General features: G+C 41.5%; 1 protein-coding gene across 6 annotated transcripts in view; it reads right to left on the bottom strand.

Annotated features, from left to right (window-relative positions):
* KIAA0232 (KIAA0232 ortholog) overlaps window positions 1–21,345 on the bottom strand; it is a 68,579-nt gene extending 47,234 nt beyond the window's left edge. For 2 of the 6 annotated variants that reach the window (XM_057426754.1, XM_057426752.1), the window contains exons 1-2: window positions 21,208–21,345; window positions 1,881–2,384 (exon numbers count right to left, since the gene is read on the bottom strand). In XM_057426754.1, the coding sequence (XP_057282737.1) occupies window positions 1,881–2,111 (231 nt within the window). In that variant the 5' untranslated portion in view covers window positions 2,112–2,384; window positions 21,208–21,345. Of the gene's footprint in view, window positions 1–152; window positions 207–1,880; window positions 2,385–20,622; window positions 20,727–21,207 lie in introns of those variants that run through there. The other 4 variants (XM_057426755.1, XM_057426753.1, XM_057426757.1 and 1 more) reach the window with 4 other exon arrangements.
* Between the last annotated feature and the right edge of the window lie 758 nt (window positions 21,346–22,103).

Raw genomic sequence — 22,103 nt, forward strand, 5'->3', positions numbered from 1 at the left:
GGGAACAAACACAATAAGAGTATGCTATAAGCATGATAAACTTGGAGGAGGTAGAAAAGAAACTTTCAGCTTCTCCAAATCTCGATGTCATTCTGAAGATACCCTGTACATCTGTCCTACAGCACCCGCTCAGCAACACAGGTTTTGGCTACCCAGGCAGCATGTGGTGTTCTTCTCTTTTTGGCTCATTAGGTTCAGATAATCAACTTGGAAAAAGAACAGATCCATTCCACTATCAACCCACAAAGCACACAGTTAAGGTATTGAAAGGAGAAACAAACTGAATGCGGTTTTCGTAATAGAGTTACCCTGCTTCTTGCAAAGCCTGATAAAAAGAAAACTAATTTGGCACTTCAGCCATTTCAAATTATCACAGTAGTGACTATGCTCTAAAATGGACTGAAAAGAAACAAGTCTTCGTTTTTATCCCAAGGCCACAGGGCTATCTATAAAGCTCCTCAAATTCTAGTGTGGTTTCACTTGGTTTCTTTTTTCTGTCCTCACCCCACACCCTCCTTGCAAATACACTTTGGAACTTTATTCTGTCACTTTCTAAAATACAGCAATTCATGTATGACCAAGACCTAAAAAAGCTCACTGTTAAGAAATATTCTAAACAGAGCTTACAGTGGAGATTTTTAAGTACTATTATTAATCATAAGATTGTTCCCGGTGACTTCCACTGCTGCCAGTTAAATTTTTGAGCAAAAATTACTTTTGCACAGTGTGTTCTGTTTTGCACAATAGAAGCATGAAGGCTTTTATGCACAGTAATGGCTGCTAAAAATTCAGAAACGGGCAGCATCTGAAATGAAGGATTTTTTCTTCGTTTATATCTATTCCACAAGTCAAAAGGTAAACCAGAAAACAATGAAAGCTCTGAAGCAGTTCAGTAGCAATGTGTAAAGTACAACCAAATCATCAGCAACAAAAATAACTAAATATTAAGCCACCAAATAAGAGGCACTTGCTTTCTTTCCTTCCTGCTGTAATCACAGCTACCTTAAAAGACGAAGTCTATGATTAACAGCATCCTCATCCCTTCCTGAAAACACCAGAACTTCCCTCAGTCCTATACTGAGACATTTCCACTATTAGTATTTTTATATTGGTTGATGATGCGGATAAATTAAAACAAAAAATAATTTTAAAAAAAGGTGAATTCAGGACTGAGAAGTCTGTTCTAGGGACATACAAAACCCATACCAATAAAGGCACACGGAAACAGTAAGAGTTGTGCCTGTTCGATACACAGCTTCACTTCCCTTCCGCTGCCCTTTCTGAATTCCAGTCATGTCTAGTGACTCACTGTTGCACAACTTTTTCTCATGCTTTTATCAAGATTCAGTATTAACATTATTTTAGAAGGGATGAATAATGTACATGCAATAATGTATTTTAAATACCTGAATAGGTAAAAAAAAAAAAAAAAGCTTTTTTTTCTTTTTTTTATTACTCTTTAGAAGAAATAACACAAGATGAAATCCATGAGGGGAATTGATGGGGATTCTACAAACTACTGTGAAGCAGGCCAATATGACACGCAGTTCACAAGAATTACATTAGTTCACTAATGTTCCAGTATTAATTCACTTTGTAGTCATCAGCACTGAAGGCCTGCATTTATGATACAGAACATTCCAGTGTTAATAATTCTGAAGCCAACTGTGCCAATGTGAAAGTTTTGTTTAATGTAGCAAACTAACCACATTAATCCCAGTTCACCATCAAATTTGATTCCCATGTGGTTTACACCCCCCTTCCACCCACACACTGAAAGACACCCACCCCCCATCTGAGCCATACCCATGGATAACACACAAAACAGAACTGATACAAAAACTCACTTTCACTGGACAACATCTAAAATATGTAAATACCTGTTCCTGCAGGTCGTAGTCATAGCTATCATGCAGCAGAAGACTGAGGACATACCGAGTATAAATCATGGCATCAATGCCACACTTCTCTAGCTCTTGTCCCAGCCAGGTCTGCACTGGACCCAAAGCATGCAGCAGAGACATTTCAGAAACAGATACAGGGCCTGGATAAGAGCTTGAGGAGCTTTCAGATGGCAAACCATCCACAACAACTGTACAGATAGGGCGCATGAATCTAGGTGGTTGGCATCCTTATAACGTGAAGCATTTTCTGTAGTTGATATTCCGTCGGTATCTGGAGGTGATTTTCACTCCAGTAAATAGGAGAGAGGCTTGACTTCTAGGACAATCATTTATATTTCCTGGCAGTTAGCCGTCTAGAGACGAACATCACTCTTCAGGCATGACCAGTGAATAAACTAAATCCTAATAGCAAACACATATGTAGATGTGTTTTTCTACCTTAATTTCACATTGAGGCCAGATGCAAGTCCCCAGCAGGACCTATAAAGAGGAAAAAATGATAAGTTGTGATAATATGTATCCATACATGAATAATATTAAACAGTGAAAAACCACCCAATGTAGAAAGCAGTCATTCATACACTGCTTACTCCATATGTATCACACACCTATTCAGTGTCATTTTGAAAAGCAACAGGAATTATTCCAAGTTTAAAAGTGACTTTTAGAAAAGGTACTTTTAAATGCAGGAAGAGAGAGTCTTTCAAAGACTTCACAACTAATCTGTTGATTGAAATACATGTCTAACCTAGCTTTATGGGCAAGTTGAGATCTCACTATTTTCACTGCCAGCTGAAAAAAAAACAACACAAACCTTCGATTAAATAAAAAATGAAACCAAAAACCCAACAAAACAATCACCACTAGTTTGCATAAAGAGTGACTGTGTATTTTGTATCACTAGAAGACAATATAATCCTACTGTTTGGCAGTGATTTCTGTTTCTGGAATAGAAAAAGAAGTGTCTTGTTTATGAAACACTGAATTTCTGAAATTCATCTGGCCAGGAGTTTCATAAATCCCACCACTAAATAGCTGCCACCTTCAGGCTTGGGTTTGGGGGATTTTTTGTAGTTTCAGTATTCGCTTTGCCTCAGGAAAGCAAAGCATTTTATCACCCACAATCTGTCCTCATAAAAATATAAATCTCTGAAACAACTTAAAATATTTGAGCAGAACACAATTTATCAGTACCAGAACTAACACTTAACCCTCTTTACAGAAACCATACACCAGTCTTACCTGAGAGCTTACACTCTAAACCATATCCTAAAATAGACAAACCATCCTAAGGCTTATGCCACCCACAATCCCAGCTCAATCTCGATAAGTAAGGGGCAGAAGGTTCAATCACCATACACGTAGGCATGCTGCCAATGAACCACATGTCAATCTGGCATTTGAGTAGGCTGTCCCTCTCCTCTCCAGCTTCTCAGCAAGAGAAAACAAAGCTCAAACCCTAGCAGGAAACATCCCTCCACTGAAAGGAAAGAAAAACTAAAGGATCTAAGCAAAACTGTTCTGTTTCAACCCCAGTGCAAGTCAACCAACACATGCAGAACAGACATCACCTAATATAACTAACTAAACTATATACTGTGTGCAGCATTTCATGTGGGCAGCATGTGCTTTGTGGCCAAACAAAACTGAAAGGTGACCTTACAGTGTGCATACAACTAAATAGCTTTCTTTGCATCACCACCAAGGTGCAACTGCATATTCTAGATCTGTACTGAATCAATTGCAACATAATCAAAAATAAACCCATTCTAATCAGTTGCTGCAGAGTTGACAAAACCCTACACTACACTAAAGCCATCTTACTTCCCTGATGGCAATGTTCATTTGGAGAAAGTAACCCAGGAGTATTTAATCTTTGTCAGCAACATGTTTGCATTCATCAGAATCTCATATCTGAGCACAGATAACAGTAGGACCTGCAAAGGGCCTGGAGCTTACTGCTTCATTACACAATTAGATAACAGAACACATGAGAACAGTCTAATACAGTGACCAAGACACACTGAATCAGGAGCCACAAGTCTAAACTCTCAAGTAGTCCATACTCTCTAAGTTGTTGAAAAACACACTCAAACATCCATTTTGTCCTTCTCCTATTGGTTCTCCACACCACTCCCCATGTTTCAAAGATCTAGGAAAACTGGCTCTCCTGATGTGTGTTTTTGAGACACAGAGCAGAACAACTTCCCTGTTCAGGAAATCAGTAACTTTGCAAAAAGTTGACAGAAAGTTCCACTGGAAAGAGACATTATGAAAAGGTGGAGGGGGGGGAAATATTGGTGGGGAGAAGGGGGAAACAACTGACAAAATAAGAAATCAGGAAGTCTTCCTGGGGGTTGATGGGGTCCATCTGTCAGAGAAGGGGAAGAGTAGATTTTCTATATCATCTTTTAGTAGATTTAGACTGGGCAAGGAAGACATTTGCTATGATGAGGGTGGCGAGACACTGGAGCAGCTTGTCCAGAGGATGACCTTTTTGAGGTGCTCAAGGTGAGGCTGGACAGGGCTTGGAGCAACCTGATCTAGCAAAAGATGTCCTTGCCCACAGTAGATGTGCATGTGGAGGATGGACTACATGATCTTTAAAGGTTCCTTCCAACCCAAACTTTGATTCAATGACATAGCAAAGCAAAGGGCTTCTGGCTACTGAGTCATGTCAATCAAAACTTACTCAGACACATTGTTAAGATCTTTAGCACATAGTAAGGACTGTATTTATGCTTCAGCTTTTCCCCAATGAGGTGATAACAGTGGCCTCTCTTTTCTATCTTAACACTTACTTTCATGAGGTATTTGAGAAATTCAGTTCTTGAGATCTAGGCTGGCAAAACCAGATTGACTTTGGCTGACTAGGTAAAAGAGAGTCTTGTTTTTTTTTAGATGGGAAGGAAAAGGGAGACAAGTTATTACAGGAACTAGGAAATGAGACAAAACAAAAATTTCAATGATGTCCACATATTATAGTCCAGCTTTTTTTTAATATAATATTCAATTACCTAGCTCAACATTACGTTAAGTTTCAAAATATATATAATATAAAAACCGGAAATCTAAAAAAAATCTGAACTAATATCTAGGAGTTGTCATTTTACACCTGTCAAGTACTTTGCTTTACAGGAAGCCTTAAACATATTTCCATTATATCTTAGAATAACAGTATTTTACGCATACCGATTATTATCCCATCCCAGAGAGGCAAATTAATACAGGTCACTCAGAGAGCAAACATTTCTGCCAATAGATGTGAAGCTTGACTTTAAATACAACATTTTCTGACAAAGAAGTTATCATCCTTTTTTAATCTTTTTCTCACTGTCTTGTTAAACTTTCCCCATTCTCACAACGGCTACTCTGAACAGGGAAGCTACAATACAGCCTCAGTAACCAGTGCAAGGCTATTTAACTACCAAGTTGGAAAGAATTCTCCATTTCCAGCTATAAAATACAATGGAGGGACATGCCTTATAATGAGAATTACCAAATGAAAATCTACACATCTTTATCAATAGTTTGTGAAAACTACTCATAACTTACAAATGCTAAAGCCAAAAATATATAATTACATTATTTCTAAAGAATTTCTACTTACACTACTTCCTAGTAGATTTTTTTTCAAGTAACCTTCAGTATTTGTAATACTGATCATGACTTTAACAAGGTTACTGTTAGACAAACTGTCAACAGCTGAACCACTAGAGGCACAAAAGCCAATTTATGAAGTGTTTTGTGAGGGAACTGGAATACAGTCAGTGTGTAAACACTTCAAGTTTTCCAACTTAGACCATCTTAGAATAGATACTCTTCCTCAAAATTCTACCCAGTGTGATAGTCACTAAGCATTCTTCTGACCCAAAATAGACAGCAGAAGAAAATAGATGAGTTTTAGTCTTCTGAGATCTGGTTATGGAAAAGCAAAAACTTTAAATAATCTATAGCAAAAAACAGGAAGGAGGAGCAATGGTACAGAAACTGAAGCTGGAACACTCCAGGTGTGTTCCCTACCACACAGCTGCTCCTGCATGGTAAATAACCTTTTCTGAAGACTAAATAATCTCATTGTTCCCTATAAGTGAGATGGGATATGAATACTGTCATAGCAAACTTTTTTTTTTTTTTAATAAGAAGTGCCTTGGTGCTACAATAAGAGCCATACAAACACCTTGTGACAGTTGTGTCTACAGAAGATAGCAAGATAGTGTACAATTACACTAATATTAACAAGAAGCTCAGTAAAAGAGCCACTCTTCAAGGAAGCTTGAACCAAGCACACCCAGAAAGTTCTAGCATATGTAGCTGTTCTTATCAGACTATGGTCAGAAAGACTGGCTAAAATCTTATGCCAGGCAAGCCATTTCCGTGTCTTTAACACCTTTTTTTCTCTACATAATCACTTTTCCTACCAAGAAGTTCTTTTAAGGAGCTTAAAAGTAAGGCCTTTTTTTCCCAATTGTTTCTAATCCTGTAAAACAGTGACCAAAGCCAAACCACAAACCCCACAGAATTAATCTAAGGTAACCTCATCTGTATTTTATAAATTCCAAGAGGCCTCTGAAAATTATGTATCCACAGAGCAAGGTTCTGAGCAAACGTTTTTTGTAAATGAAAAAAACAAAAAATAAGTAGACTTAAAGATTTATCAAGCTTCCAAATCTTCTTTAAAGATAGCCCTACTAAGAACTCTTAAAGTAACAAAAAGTATTGGAATAGGAACAGGTTGCCCAAAGAAGTAGTAAATGCTGCATCCCTGGCAGTGTTCAAGGTCAGGTTGGATAGAGCCTTGGGCAACACGGTCTAGTGTGAAGTGTCCCTGCCCAAGGCAGGGGGGGTTGGAACTTGATGATCTTAAGGTCCTTTCGACCCAAAACATTCTATAAATAGAAGAGTAAAAGCCATACCACTAAATCTTGTTCTTTCAGGTCAACCGAAGTTCCACAGACTAATTTCTTAAAGATCATAAAAAGGTAACTTGAAAAGGAAGCAAACTGACTACAGGCTGACACACTGCAGTCTACATTCTCAGTGGAAACAAAAATTACAGGATCTACATACTGAAAGAAGTTGAAAACTAATATATTATTTATTTGTGTAATCTGCAAAGTCTCTCTCAGGCCTCATTTACTTTTTACACATTTTGATTTATCTACTACAGAGTAGTAGATCTCCTGACTAAAGATACACATGCTACCTTTTTCCTTCCTTCCATTCCCAAGAGGAACAACATCTGTGTTTGCAGTGCTTTGTTTTCTGCCTACTGCTCTATGTTAACAGTTAGACCGAACACATTCTCACACAATAGTTTAGTCATAACTGCCGTTTTATACAAAATTTCCTCTATTATTCTTTGAAATATGCCACTATATTACATAGTTTCAAAGCTGGGGGGGTCCCCCACTATGGTGTTTAATAATATATGATAGTTTTTCTAGGAGAAACAAAAGAAAACAAAAACCAGAATTCTGACTTATTTTTTAATGTGGATCTAAGTGTCCGCATTTTATAACCAGGAAAAAGTATTTTGTCCCAGACTGGTTGTATTAAAAGAAAACAATCCTTCCTCTCCCTGACCACATGCAGCAAAAATATGCAAATCCTAATTAGAATAAATCAAAGTGAAAATTTTATCAAGTTTGGTCAATAACATACTAAAATCACATATTCACTTCAGTAAGTTTCAGTCCTCTCTGGAAGACTGATCAAAAGCACGGTCACATCATACAATGGTAACCAAAGTCCAAAACTGTTCTTATAGATTATGGAGGAATCAGCAATTTTACCATCATTTCTTTTGTTTCTTTCAGTGAAAAATCAAAACAAATCCTTAACATACAAACCAAACAGCCACACAGTGAGGAGGGCAGTGTCAAAGCTCAGAAACAAAGCCTATTTAAAATCTAGCAAACAATGGAATCTGTGTCCTTAATAAATTTCACATGGCATTTAAAGGATGCGAATTCCGAAATAGAAGTAGTTGTTATTTTGTAATCACATTCCTCAATAATCTGAGAAATTTAGCTGTAGTCTTCAGAGCAAGGACAGGGGGTTTTATGCATTGGTGATGTTTGATGTTACTGTACAATAACCAGCAGAGCAGGGACCTGATTCATGACCAAGGCACTGAAACACTCTTGGAAAACAAAATTGATAAGGCATATGTTATAACCAAACTGCTCTCTCCGTCTCAGTTCAGACAATCCCTGCCACAAAGCTTCAGAAGCATTGCCATGCTATGGGAAACACAGATTAGAAACATGGCTGGAATCACAGTAAGGAACACTAACAGTGGTCAGAAGAATGAAAGTAGCTCTGTGAATTAACTTTTAGATATACACAGAATTTCCTTTCTGAAAGAATATCAGTGGGAAATGCAGGAGTGATACAATCTCATCCGTAATGGATATATGCTTTACAGTTGACTGATATTTGACAAGGCTAGTTTATGCTATGGTTCTAGTGGAACTCAAGTCAAGCCAGTGAACCCACAGAGGAGACAGAAACAGTGTGTAGGTGTTGCTGCAGGATTTCTTTTCTTGTCAATCTGCAAGCTTATTTTCATAACACTTATCCAAATGAAAATCTGAAACTGCTAATCCTGTATAAAAGCTTAATTGAATTACTCAAAGGATTCAAGAGCTACCTTAAGCACCTCATTTACTAAGGTTGGCAAAGAAAAAGAACAAAGATATCACCAAGAGGACACTAGGGGAGTCACCAGCACAGTTTAAGAGTCTGCACTGGGATCTTCATTGATTAACAAATTCCTAAGTGACCTGGAAGATGAGATGGATGACCCAGTTCAGGAGCTACCAAAGGACAACAAGTTATCAGGGATAGCAAACAAAATAACTGAGAAAAATGCAGAAAGTCCTTATGAAACTGCACTGGATAACGTAAAGGTGAACAAAATTCAGCACACGTAAACCTGAAATGAGACACAGAATACAACCACGTTCTATTAATACATAGAACAATGAGCTGTGAGCTATTAATCCCAGGATCTATGTCCTAAGTAGTATGTTAGACATTTCATGAAATAAGCTCAAACCCAGAAGCAGACAGAAGAGCAAATCACAGAACAAAATCAAAACCATCTTTGTGTCACTGAATTAATGCTTTGCATGCAGTACAGTATGTACAGTAGTACGTAACATGCAACCCTGGTTGTGGAATATCAAAGCTGAGATGCCTCCATGGATGAAGGCTGTTCAATGTCTTTTTTTAATAGAAAGTACCAACAGGTTAGTAAGAGCTATGTACAAAACTGCACACAACAGCTATTAGAAATTCCTTGCCAGAAGATAATGAGTAAAAAAAATTAGATGGGCTTCAAAGGAAATGGAAGAGGAGAGATCCCTCGAGAGTTTCCAACTACACAAACCACATCAAGCCCAGGAAATCCCCTGCTCTGAGGCTGAGGGAGCATCCAGGAGAAGTATCACATATACCCTCCCTGTTCTTTTTTGTCCCTAACAGCCCTCTTACAGATGCTGTTGCAGACAAGTACTGCATTTGACAAAGCCTTTGTCTGAACCAGCACAGCTGTTCTTATAAAACATTCATGTCCACCGTAATACAAGAACACCACAAAAAAAAACATAGCTGGAGGAGTTCAATTAGATAATCCAGTCACAGGGCCACACGGTATTAACATATATGAACTTTGTCATAAGATGTCAGACCATCAAGCCTGCTCGAGAGCAAAAACTGAGCTATGGGAAACAACTGCTACTGGACTGCAGAACTGACAGGTGAGGCACCTGCACTAGGGCTTCAGCTGCATATCCAAGATCCTAAATTCTTGATAATCTGAATATTCTCCACTACCTCATAACAAACACGTACAATCATTAGGTAAGGCAAGATGGAAAGAGGAGAAAGCATGACCTAGCAGCAAAACTTACAAACACTGTGCAGAACGGTCACAGCATACTATGACCGCTACATACCAAAACTTCATCACTTTATAGAATTCTAGTCTCAAACAGACTCTCTTGAAGGGGTTCCTATTACATGCGGCAGTACCATAAAGAAGCATCTCTACGTAGTAGAGGCTGAGAATAATTCATCACTACATGTAATAATACTTAAAAAATTCATTATAATAAGCCCTAATAATTGGAAAGTTTTGAGATCATGGTTTGATAAATGTCTTGATAATTTAGGAAGCAAATTTTACCTTCAAGACAGAAGTATCGTTATTTCATAGCATCACTCAGGAAACTGTTTCAAGAGGTCAAGACTCATTATTAAAGATGCATTAAAAAAAAAAACAAAAGCAAGCACTTTAATAAAGGCTGCACGTAGCCATCACTTCCATCTCAATAAACATAAGGAAGCCCAGAACGTTCTAACAAAATAAAACCTAACAAAAAGAACAATTTCTAATACCACAGATAGTTGTGCAGTTGTACCAGGTAAGTATAGCACATCTGTAACCTTATGTCTCAAAAAATTTCAGCATTCATTTTAAGAGCTTACAACTGTTAAACACCCTCAAACACTGATCAGATTTAATAAATGGAAAGATATTTATAGACTGTCTGAATTTAGAGGCATGAAATACTGCTTCACTAATTCTAAATGCCCACCTGCCATTGCCAATTGCAACATTTACATTATTTTAGTAAGAATTTGTCCAAACAAGGTTATCCAACTGCCAATACAGTCCTAGAAATTCTATTATATTCTAAACAAATTATGACTGTAAACTGCCATGAGAAAATTTTTCCAGTACTGTCCAGACTGGATTTTGAGTTAAATTTCAAGCTTGCTTAAAACTGGCATTTAATTTTACTTCTTTGCTTAAATAAGACTACATTCGTTTTTTAAAATCCTATCTGAAAAAAGAAAACTGCACACATATGTAAATTAGGTATATTTTTTGTAAGTTTAAAAATACAAATCAGCATCTAATGACAAGGAATTTCAGTAAATATTTTTCACATTAAAAATTAACTTACAACAATCATAGAATCAACAAGGTTGGGAAAGACCTTTCAGACCATCAAGTCCAACTGTTACCACAGGACTGCCAAGACCACCACTAAACAATGCCGCATACAACTGACAACATCTGATGTAATTACTACTGTTGCCAGCACAAGTACCACTTTGTAAAACCCAGAATTGATGGGTTTTATACCAGCAGTAACTAACTTCCAAGAGACCACCACCAGCAGCAGCATCTTGATGGAGAAACCCATGTAGCTGACTCAAAGGTTAGTGTATCACACACTGCCCTGCAGCGGCACACTGCCACCAAGAGAAGATGTTCTGGTGTTTCTCTCATTGTCCCTTCCTGGTGCTCTCAACCTTTGTCCTTGCACTTAACCCATTCACTATGTGGATGCAGGGACAAACTGGATCAGTTTGTTCTAAATGGAAAAAATTCATTTTTGGTGGGCCAGGCATCAAAAGATACAAATAAGTAATCAACTCAGTTGCTACAACATTTCTACATCTGTGTCATAGTTTAATCCCAGCCAGAAACTAAGTACTATGCAGCTGCTCACCCACTTCTCCTCCCTCTATCCCAGTGGGAAGGAGAAGAGAATGGGAAAAAAAAAATGTAAAACACATGGGTTGAGATAAGAACAGTTTAATAAATAAAGGACAATATAATACTAATACCAATTATCCTAATAACAATGAAAAGGAAGATAATTAAAAGAGAAAGATAAAACTCAAAAGAACAAAACAACAATAAACCCAAGGGATGTACAATACAATCACTACCTACTAATACCCAGCCTGACCCAAGCAGTGATCGGTCCCTTCTGGGTGACTCCCCCTAGTTTCTATACTGGGCATGAGGTGCTGTCCTATAGAATACCCCTTTGGCTAGTTTGGGTCAGGTGTCCTGTCTCTGCTCCCTCCCACCTTCTTGTGCCCCTCCTCACTGGCAGAGCATGAGACTGAAAAGTCCTTGACCAGGGTAAGTGCTACTGAGCAGCAACTAAAACACTGGTGTATTATCAGCATTGTTCTTAGACCTAAGCCAAAACACAGCACTGCACCAGCTACTGGGAAGAAAATTAGCTCTATCTATCCCAGCGAAAACGAGGACAATTTGGCATAAGAGAGGAAGTGGGGCTGACTCTTTTAACAGATCCACTTAAGTGTAACAAGAAAACATAAGGAAGGCAGAGTTCAGAAGCTACATTTTAGCTAATTCCAATGCAAGTCTTTCAGACCACCATTATTCTTTGGAACATGAAGTGTGGAAGCTAATCTAAGTACTTCAACGGATACGATATGTACTTCAACGGATGTGATATGTACTTCCAACACTTTCACAAAAATTCTCTACTGACCCATGCAACCGTACACCATACTTGTATCATTCAGCAGATCCAGCCTTAAAACAAACAGAATTCCACTGCCACAGTAGCCTGGAGGTAACAAAGATATTATTGTTTGCTTCAAGTTTGGTAAGAGAGAGGCAAGTATTGCACTGTAACTACCCTAGAATATTATGGTTCACCACAGCTTAGGGAATCCAAGAGAAAGCAAGTGCTAATGCAGAAGGTGGCATGTGTAGGCCTCAATAACATAGATGTTGCTCAGCTCATACTTTACAGTGCTCCTCCGCCATCAGTGTAACAATATCAGGTTTCAGGCTGTTCTGTTACATTTCCTTTTACCATTGAAGACATTGGTATGATTTAAGTTTTTCAACTTAAAACTGCAGATCTTATCAGCGTACCATAGCAAAGCCAGTGGCAAATACCTCTTCTCTCCCCTGTTTACCTCAAGCCTGTCACACACAGGGGTTGCCTGGATGAATAGCTACAGGGCACAAGAGGTCCTGGGGAGAAATCTTGTCCAGCTGTAACCTCACACAGGAGACAGTTGAAGTCTTTTTTGTTCAGTCCCAGGAGAATCTTCACAAGTACACTGTTTATTAAAAGCTGTATTTTACTATGTATACAAGTAACAGATCATACATTGCTGATTGCCATCATCAGACTTCAGTAACTCAGATTTAAGGATAAGTAAATGGGGTTAATAAAAACCAAACCCAAATATAACTAAGATCACAAAGGTCAAACACATTTTTGGCTGAGACATTTATCTTCAGGACTACTGGCATGTAAAATCTGTAAGCTTTCTACAACTTGCATCTCGCTATATTTACTAGCCTTTCTATCACCAAGAATACATGTGGGGCTTAACAACACAACAGAGGATGCAGTTGAGTAACAGAAAGATTAGAGATATGCTCTTGATTATTCTTATCACTCTCCTTCCTGCCCTCCTGATGTCTTTAATATGCTCAACTTTTACAGCAGTTCAAACTACCTATTCAAACAAAAGCAAATATTGGTTAGAACTTCCTTCCCAAGAGGACAGTAATGGCTTGGAGGCCTGAGCACCAAGTTATGTGTGCATCCATTAAGACTTTCCTCCAGTTTCTATGATCTCAGTGTGTAGATACAAGCATCAGTGTGCCCCGGGAGGTGATGTGGCCTCCTCAGAGCACAGGCAGCCACCACAAGGAGCCATCCCCCAAGCAGCAGGGCCACCCCATAAAAAATTCAATGCTCTTCACATCAGCTGGAATGCTACTGCTGCACCCAGGAGCCTTGTGGACACTCTTTTAGCACAACCATACAGGATATATTTTAATTAATGTACAGTTTATTCTTAGGCATACATTGCATCTTTCAGTTGGGGAAGGAAAAGGAGCATGAATTTCAAATTCCAAAGATCCAATAACTACAGCCCATTTAAAGGTTATGGAATTTCTCCAGCTATGTATACTTCCAAAGTTAACAACCCAGATGTATACAAACATCTAACTGGTTAATCACCACACTATACATTTTACTTTGGTTTATTAACTTCCTTAATTTGCAATGGAAGTCTTTTCTAAAAGCTTTAAATTTTCTATACTTGGTCTGCAATTTTAGGAGTTAATGACTATCTTTTGAAAAACTTAAAAAGAGAATCATAGAATAGTTTGGGTTGGAAGGGAAATTAAAGACCACCTAATTCCAACCCGCCTGCCATGGGCAGGGAGATCTCCAATAGGTGAGGCTGCTCAAAGACCCATCCAATCTGGCCTTGAACACTGCCACACTACCAGGCATGGGGCAGTCACAGCTTGTCTGGGCACCCTTTGCCAGTGCTTCACAAGTCTCACAGTAAAGTATTTCTTCCTAAAAGCTAACCTAAATCTCCCCTCTTTCAGCATAAAGCCATTCCCTCTTGTACTATCCCTACGTGCCCTTGTAAAAGGTCCCCTTCTGGACTTCTTGTAGGCCCCCTTTAGGCACTGGAAGGATGCTCTAAGGTCTCCTCCAGGCTGAAGAAACCCAGCACTCTCAGCCTGTTTTCATAGGGGATGTGTTCCAGCCCTCCGATTGTCTTCATGATCCTATATATCCCACAAAGAAATGGGAGAGCAGGTAGAGGGTGTGTTTTGGAAAAGATCTGGGCATGCAATAGGAAGTAGGGCTTTATGTCAGAATGACTTTTACTTGCTAGAGAACTTTTGCCTGCCCCTTTCCAAATTTGCATGTAAGTGGGCGTATATTTCCTAAGCTGAATCCTAAAAGGACAAAGCGAACCCCAGGTGAATTCACTTTTGTTCTGGTTTAGTAAGGATCCTTTGGTCTGCTTGTTCACCTCTTGTCAGTCCCACCAGTGACTCCTGGAGCTATCAGATCTGACTGAAGTTAGCCATAACTAGGTTGTTATCTGTAAATTAGCTTGTAAACCCCTTTAGGCACTGGAAGCTGCTCTAAGGTCCCCCCTGAGTCTTCTCCAGCCTGAACAATCTCAACTCTTTCAGCCTGTCTTCACAAGAGAGGTGCTCCAGCCCTCTAAGCATCTTCAGGGCCTTCCTCTGGACTTGCTACAACAGGTCCATGTCCTTAGCCCCACAACAGATTTAAAACCAGATATAACTAGTGCCTAACTAGTCTTTTCAACTGCTGTTCTTATTAGAAAAGTTACCATAAATTCAGTTGGAAGTCACATACAATGTTTTCTTTAATAACTGTATAAAAATGCACAATGTGTTAGGTACAAAAGGCTCAGTACTCACTAAGAGTTCTGACAAGGTGAATTTGCAAGCTCTGTAAGTTAACCAGCAGAGAAGACACCAACTTTGCAGCAAATAAAGTATGGCAGATCCGTAAAGGAAATTCTTTTCTCCTGCACTCCTACCACCTCTGATTTTTAATCCTGAATGTTAATAAATGAAATTCTATATATTTATGAAATTGACATCAGAAGTAGACTGTAATTTTGAACAGAAGAACTAATCACATGAAAGAATATATATTTTAGCATTGTATTGCCTTTGCATAGGAATCACTCATTCAGTTTATGTGCAAGTCCGCCAGGAAAACATTATGTTCTTTTTCCATAAAAATACTGGTGATTTGTTGCCATATCTCTGCATTTATGATTGTGTTGTTTAAAAATGCCATTGCTTATTAAAAAAAAAACCAAAGTTTGCAAACTGAACAGGTAGGACAGGTTAATATTGCTCTTAAAAGAATGAATTTGCTGTCTGCCACTTGAAATGACAGCTGGAAATCTTAGCTTACCAAAATGTAAAATATTAACTGCCACCACAAGAATATCTCTCACAAAACCAGCAGGTTAGCACTGTATTACTTCTCTTCAAGGAAGTTACTGTACTGTTAACAAAAGCATTTCTTTCACAACTCAAGAACGAAGTTATGAAAAGCTCAACTCCGAGGTTTCTCTCGAGCTGTTAAGATACCCTGTTTATTGAAGCTGGTGAAAAAAAAAATATTTACATGAATAGGAAAATTAAAGTAATATCTGGACTCAGAGAAACATTTTAAAACTCCGATGTCACCCCATAAAATTCAACATGACTTCCAGCAATGCAGCTATAAAAATATAAATCAAACAAGAATTACTATAGGTAGTTCAGGTTCACTGTTAAGTGCAACAGTCAAATAAGCAGCAAGAGTGAACTTCTACCCCAGAAGAGAGGTCCAAGAGAATAGGAATTCACTCAACAACAACCTTTTGCTAATTAGTAACTGTCGTTAGCTCAAAATATTCAGCCAGCACGACTGAGGTATCATGAAACAGTAAAAGTTCTTCCTGAAGTTTCACAAGGTATCTATCAGACAGATCACTGGAAGTTGGCTCCATTTCTTTCAAGATTCTGGTGTTCTAAATTCAAGGCAGTGTTCCAGTGTTGCACTGCACTCAGCCAGTGTCTTCAAATTTGTTTCAAGTTTGTAATAACAGATTACAGTGTCACAAGGATTTAGTGGGAATTAATTACTCATGCAATCACAGCAATACACATTACTGATTTCTTCATTAGTGATGCTTCAAGCAGCCTTTTTCCTTTAGGCTAATAAAATACCTGATTTTCTTAAAAAGCACATATGACACATGCTAAATGGCCAAAATAATTTCCTTAATCACTCTGTGTATGTTTTAGCATGTCTTCCTACTTTACTGTTGAAGATTACTATCCCAGTCTCTCCTGACTAAGCTAACACTACCTGGAATAACCCTGCACAGTGTAAGCATCTTGCATCTCAACTCTTCTGTTCTGATGCTAAAAAAGTATACAATCTTAAGAAAAATTGGGTTTTTTGGTTTTTTTTTTCCCTGGCTTTCAGCAACCCTTAGTCTCTTACCTCTCTCTGTACTTTCTCGCATAGTCTGTAAAGGCAAACCCTTATCTGCAATGCAACTATGGCTCCCTTCAGAATTTTTCTATATCCAAGCTCATTCATCTAACCAGACCATACAAACAACGAAAAACCCACACTCACACATTTTAATAACATAAAAGGCGTAACAGCTCCTCCTTTCCATACAGCATCTCAAACACAGGCATGTTAAGATGAAACACTGTGCTTGAATTCACCCAGTGGCAAAGCTGATAGAAAACTACAGGTCTCTTCAACTCTAGTCCAGTGTTCTACTCATCAGAACTTATTCCTTATACAGATTTAATATTAACTGGGGGAAGACTTTTAAAAGCTACAAAAATGATATTAAAAATGACTATGCACAAACTTAGCAGGATACACTTACTCTATTACATTCACAACAGTGAAAAATGAATTTAAAGCCTTTATAATTGAAATTTCCACACTACTGCCTAGTAAATAAATCTTTTGGAAAGACAGATACCAAAATAGACATTTAGAAGCTAAGTTATGAACAGAATCTACATGATGCAGAAATAATCAATGTATAGTTTTATGGAGGTAAATCCAAATGCTTGCACGTGAAATTATAAAGGAAAAGCAGATTAAAAATTATACTATAGCTTCCAATAAATCTAGACAAATAATGTCTATTAAGAAGTCTGTGAAAGAATAATCTTTGTACAAATTGTTCAAACTACTCAACCCTTCCCCTCACACCCCCAATCACCACAGCCCAATAAAATATACATTCAATCGCTCAGGATCCATTATAGATGCACCCAATCAACCTTTAGGAAGATAGAACAAGATGCTTTTAGTAAAAATATTATGAAGTAGCTCATCTAGATTTTTTCTTATCAAACACTCTGACAGTCCTGCAATTACCTGGTATTTTTGCCTATAAAAGTCCGGTAGTTTATTTCCAAATTCCAAAAGAAGACCCATATTTTTCCCTCCTATCAGCCACTTTCCTTTTTGTCTGTGTATTGAAATAAACTGCATATTCAAATATTCATTTGAACAGTTTCATTTTCCTTAATGAAACTGACTTCACTTGGAAAAAATTCATGGGGCGGGGTTGGGGGAATGGACACAACACACCAACTCATTTCTCTAATTACAGTTACAAATTACCTAACCAGCCTGTCCCTGTTCCTGGACTAAAATGAAGGATTCCAATCGCTGTTCCACAGAACAGAAGAAACCATCCCAAATAGCTTCTAGGAGATCATTTGTATTCCAAGCTCTGCTAACAGTGCAGATAACTAGTATAGTTCCTGCTGCCTTTCTTAGCCTACAGGAATTGCTGTCTTCATCCCATTCTGCTTTACCAGACACCATTACTTGTCTTATTATGCTAATGACTTATCACTTGCAGTTATTAGCTATTGATTGTTGTTACCATTACAGAATTTTAGGGGCTTCACATTATCAGTCTACCAGACAGGTACGAAACCTAATGCTATAAATGCATGTCTTCAGAAAAGAAGAAAACCAAGCTGCGATGGAGTAACAAGAAATAAGGGTCTTTTACTCTCATGAACTACAAAGAAAAAAACACCAGATTAAGAAAAAAATTAAAAAGCTCAAATTTCTTGTTTTGAACACATTAACATTCAGATGGTTTTAAAGGAAATATTTAACATTATGCTTGCATGTTTATTATGCTTTAAACATCCATCATTATAAATTTTATATGCTGCTTTATGCAAAGCTTAAAGAAGTAGCAACCTGATCTATGATTTTGCTGGGATCCTAGCTAAAGTAGAGAGAAGGTCTATTCTGACTCTACAGCACTATGCCTAAAAGACAGTAAAATTCCACAGAAAAGTCACCTGTGCTAGGTGTGAACCTAACCTCTTGGTTTCCTGCATCCCACCTATTCACCTGGAAACAAGATGCTCAAGAAGGATAAACACTGAAGTTATGATCAGTATTTTGATCTTCCTACCATCCTCTGTCCCTATTCTTGCTAGAAAGCACAGCAATCGAGCAGAGGAAAACACTGACATCATTTTACCCCCACGGAATTTCTCTTACTTGGAAGAATAACAAATAACAACAATAACAAAAGCAGCAAGGAATGCAGACTATGAAATCTGCATATTAAGGTAACAAGTGAAATTCAAGGCCTTCAATTTTTCCTCTTGGGTCACATATAGACATAAAGATCTGCTGCCCCTTCCTTTCCTTCTGACTCCCCTGCTGACGAGCAGGAAAGCTGGAGGGTCATGTGTTCAATCCAAATTTGCAGCACCTGTGGTCTCAAAGAATCACTACCACAACAGTGCACAAAGCTAATGAACTGATTAAGTTCTGTGACTGTACAGTGGAAATATCTACTAAGGAGAATATGGCAGGGATATAAATCGCTGATGCTTTCACTGAGTGTACAAACCAGGATTTCCCCCATAATTCTTAGTCTTTGAAAATGAAGACCCTTACAAACACATAGCGTCCTACTGATTTTATTCAAGTTACCTACATTCCATCTTAGATCTCAATGGTTAAAATAAAAGATTTTGATACCCATATGATATGCTTTATTGATAGGAAGGAATACCATTTTAGCATATCCATACTGACAAGAAACAGCAGATGGAGGATTAGTACAAAATAAAATCTGTACAGTTACATGTCAAGTAATGATCAAGTTACATGTCATTTACTTTTGTAAGGCATATTTTTGTCTTAAATAATAAAGAAAACTGGCAATTTCAGACTCCTATGGATTGTGAGGAACCCGCAACACTTGGGCTTTAAGCACTGCAGTGAAGTAGTTTGGTTTACACAATTATGTACCAAATTACCATGAGCTCACTTTTGACAGCTAAGAAATACAATTTGATCTCCGATTCCCACTTTATTCCAGGAACACAGAATATACGGTGGGCAGCAGAAAGGTAGAAAGCTAAAGATTTAAAAGGGCTTGCACAAGGAAAATTAATTCTGCATACCATGGTGTCCTCCGGTCCCACGCCTAGAAACTATACCCAAATTACTATATGCACAAAACACTGGAATACAGGAAAGCCTTTTATTTGAAAGGACAAGCAAATCATATTATTTCCACCCTTCAGATCAGTATCAGGTACTGCAATTATTAATTAAAACAAAGGCAAAACGAAAAGAAAAAAAACACTATACTTTCGCTTTTCTCAAAGTTTCATGACACGACTTAATAAGTGTATACTTTTAATAGAGATGACACGAGGAGAAGGTAGGAATGAGTTAGCTGGAATGAAATGCCAGTGTGTGTCACTTCTGCATTCAGCTGTAACCTTCGCCAAACCTTGTGTCTGCGCGTCCGGTCCTCCCCCCCCCGCCCATTGCCTACGAGCGGCTGCGGCCCTGCCGGGCCCGCCCAGGCTCCGAGCGGCCATAGGACGGTGCTCCCATCCGTCTCCCATCAGCCCAGCTCCTCCTCCTCAGGCGGCAGCAGCAGCCCGAGCCTATCCGCCTTTTCCTTCAATAGGCCCCTAAAGGACAATGCTGCTGGGAAGCGGGGGGAGGGAGGGGGGAACCGGGAGGGGAGCGACTCTCGCCAGCTCGGTCCCCGGGTGACCCCAGAACGCCGCAACCCAACCCGCGATGGTTTCCTCCTGCCCAGGCCCGAGGCATCAGAGCCGGCCGCGGCTCCTGCTCGCCGGTCCGCAGCAGCCGCCGCCGCTTTGTACAATCACGCACAGGATGAAAGGTCACGGCGTGCCCATACCCGCGCACGGCCGGTGCTGGCGGCAGCCGGCCAGGAAGCCCTGTCACTTCAACCCCAGGGCCACGCTGGGCGGGGAAGGGGCTGCCTGGCTTAGGCTCCCGCTATCCTGACCCGAAATGCCGCATACTCCCGTCTCCCGTCCGCTCCGCCGGGTGACATGGGCGCGGGCCGGCACCCACAACGGGTAGGAGCTGGGTGCCGCCTTCACCTCCCTCCTCCTCTCTCCTCTCCTCCAGGGCCTGACCTAGCCGGAAAGCTCAGCGCCCGGCTCCCGCTCCAGGCCGGTGTTTCCCCAACCCCCACCCCGGCGCAAGCCGCTCACCTGACGCTGGGACCGCAGGGGTCGGACTGGCGGAGCACGGGGAGTACTCCGCTCCCAGGCGGGCGCTCGCACCGGAGCACCCCGGCCGGGCCCCCGGCCCCGCCCCCGAGCCCTGCCGCGCCGCCGGCCGGCAGCCAGGCCCCCCCGCCCGGCCCCTCACGCTCCCTGTCACCCCTTCCCCGGCCCCTCTCCTCCTGCCGCCGTGCTTCCTCCCCACTCCCCTGGCCCTACCCCCGGCACGCTCCCGTCGCGCTGCGGCAGGCGCAGCCGAGAAGCGGGACGCGCCGTCCCGGCAAAGCGTCCTCCCAGCGCCGGCCAGGCCCGGCCCCGCAACTCCTCCTCTTCCCGGGCTGCTAGCGGAGAGGAGGGATGCGCGGGTCGGCGCGGGCCTCCTCACCCTGGACCCGCGCCCCCCGGAGGTACAGCCCGCCCGCTCCTCAGTGCGGCGGCGGGAAAGAAGGTGTGTGGGGGACGCCCGCCGTGGCCTCCCGGCTCCGTCCTCCCGTTGCCACAGGGAGAGCGGCAGCCACCCTCCCTTCAGCTCTGCCCCTACCTCTGCTCCCCGGGCCCGCGGCGGGTATTTACCTGCCGTGGCGGCGCAGAGCGGGACCCTGGGGCCTCTGGCAGCCGGAGGAGGTGGCAGACTCCGTCCCGCTGCTGCCGTCCCCGAGTGAGGCGGGCGGGACGGAGCCGGGACCTGCCCCGGGAGGCGTTACGTAAACCGGCAGCGGCGGCGGCTCCTAGCGCCACGGGCAGGGAGGGGCCCGGCCACTCCGTCACCCGGCAACAGGACTCAGCTCCCAGGCGGACCGCGCCGCAGGCTCCGCCCCGTATCCTTCCGCCCAGAGGGTGGTTTGGTTCTGCCGCTCAGGAGAGGGGGCCGGCCCGTGGGGTTGCGGTGAGGCGACGGGGGATGCGCCCAGCTCTCCACCGGGCGGGCTGTGGAACGGCCTGGCCCAGCCGACCCAGTCCCGGAGTGCCCAGGCGCCGGCGAGCCGGCTCCATGGCAGGCCGCCGTGCAGGAAGGGCGGGGGAAGGGGGGAAGTATCCCTTTGCCCTGGGTGAACAAGAGCGGCCGGGTCCCGCCCCTCCCGCCGGGCGCCTGAGGAGAGAAAAGGGGCGGGCGGGGCGTTTGAAAGTCACCGGTCGGGCGGAGGGAGCGGGCTTGGAGGGAGCCTCAGCCCGGGGCGCGGTGAGGTCCCTTAGGACAGCTGACACCGGGGCGGGACGTGGCGCCTCGCATCGCCTCACCTCGCTCCCGCCTTCAGCGAGGCGGCGGCAGAGCCACCCTCGCCCCCTCGGGAGGGCGAGCGGGCTGCGCGGTAGCGATCGGGAGGGAAACACCCAGGGCCGGGGCAGGAATGCAAAGGAGGAAATGGGGGATAATGATGGAGTGTAGCGGTGTTTGTAATGCGAGGACCTTTTGAAATCCTTTAACGACTCTGAGGGCAAGGTGAGCGAATAAAGTTTATTTTGCTCCT

This window comes from Pezoporus wallicus, unplaced genomic scaffold, assembly GCF_028554395.1.
Source record: "Pezoporus wallicus isolate ANWC-B61680 ecotype Strahan unplaced genomic scaffold, APGP_CSIRO_Pwel_v1 scaffold_13239, whole genome shotgun sequence".
Classification (NCBI taxonomy): Eukaryota; Metazoa; Chordata; class Aves; order Psittaciformes; family Psittacidae; genus Pezoporus; species Pezoporus wallicus.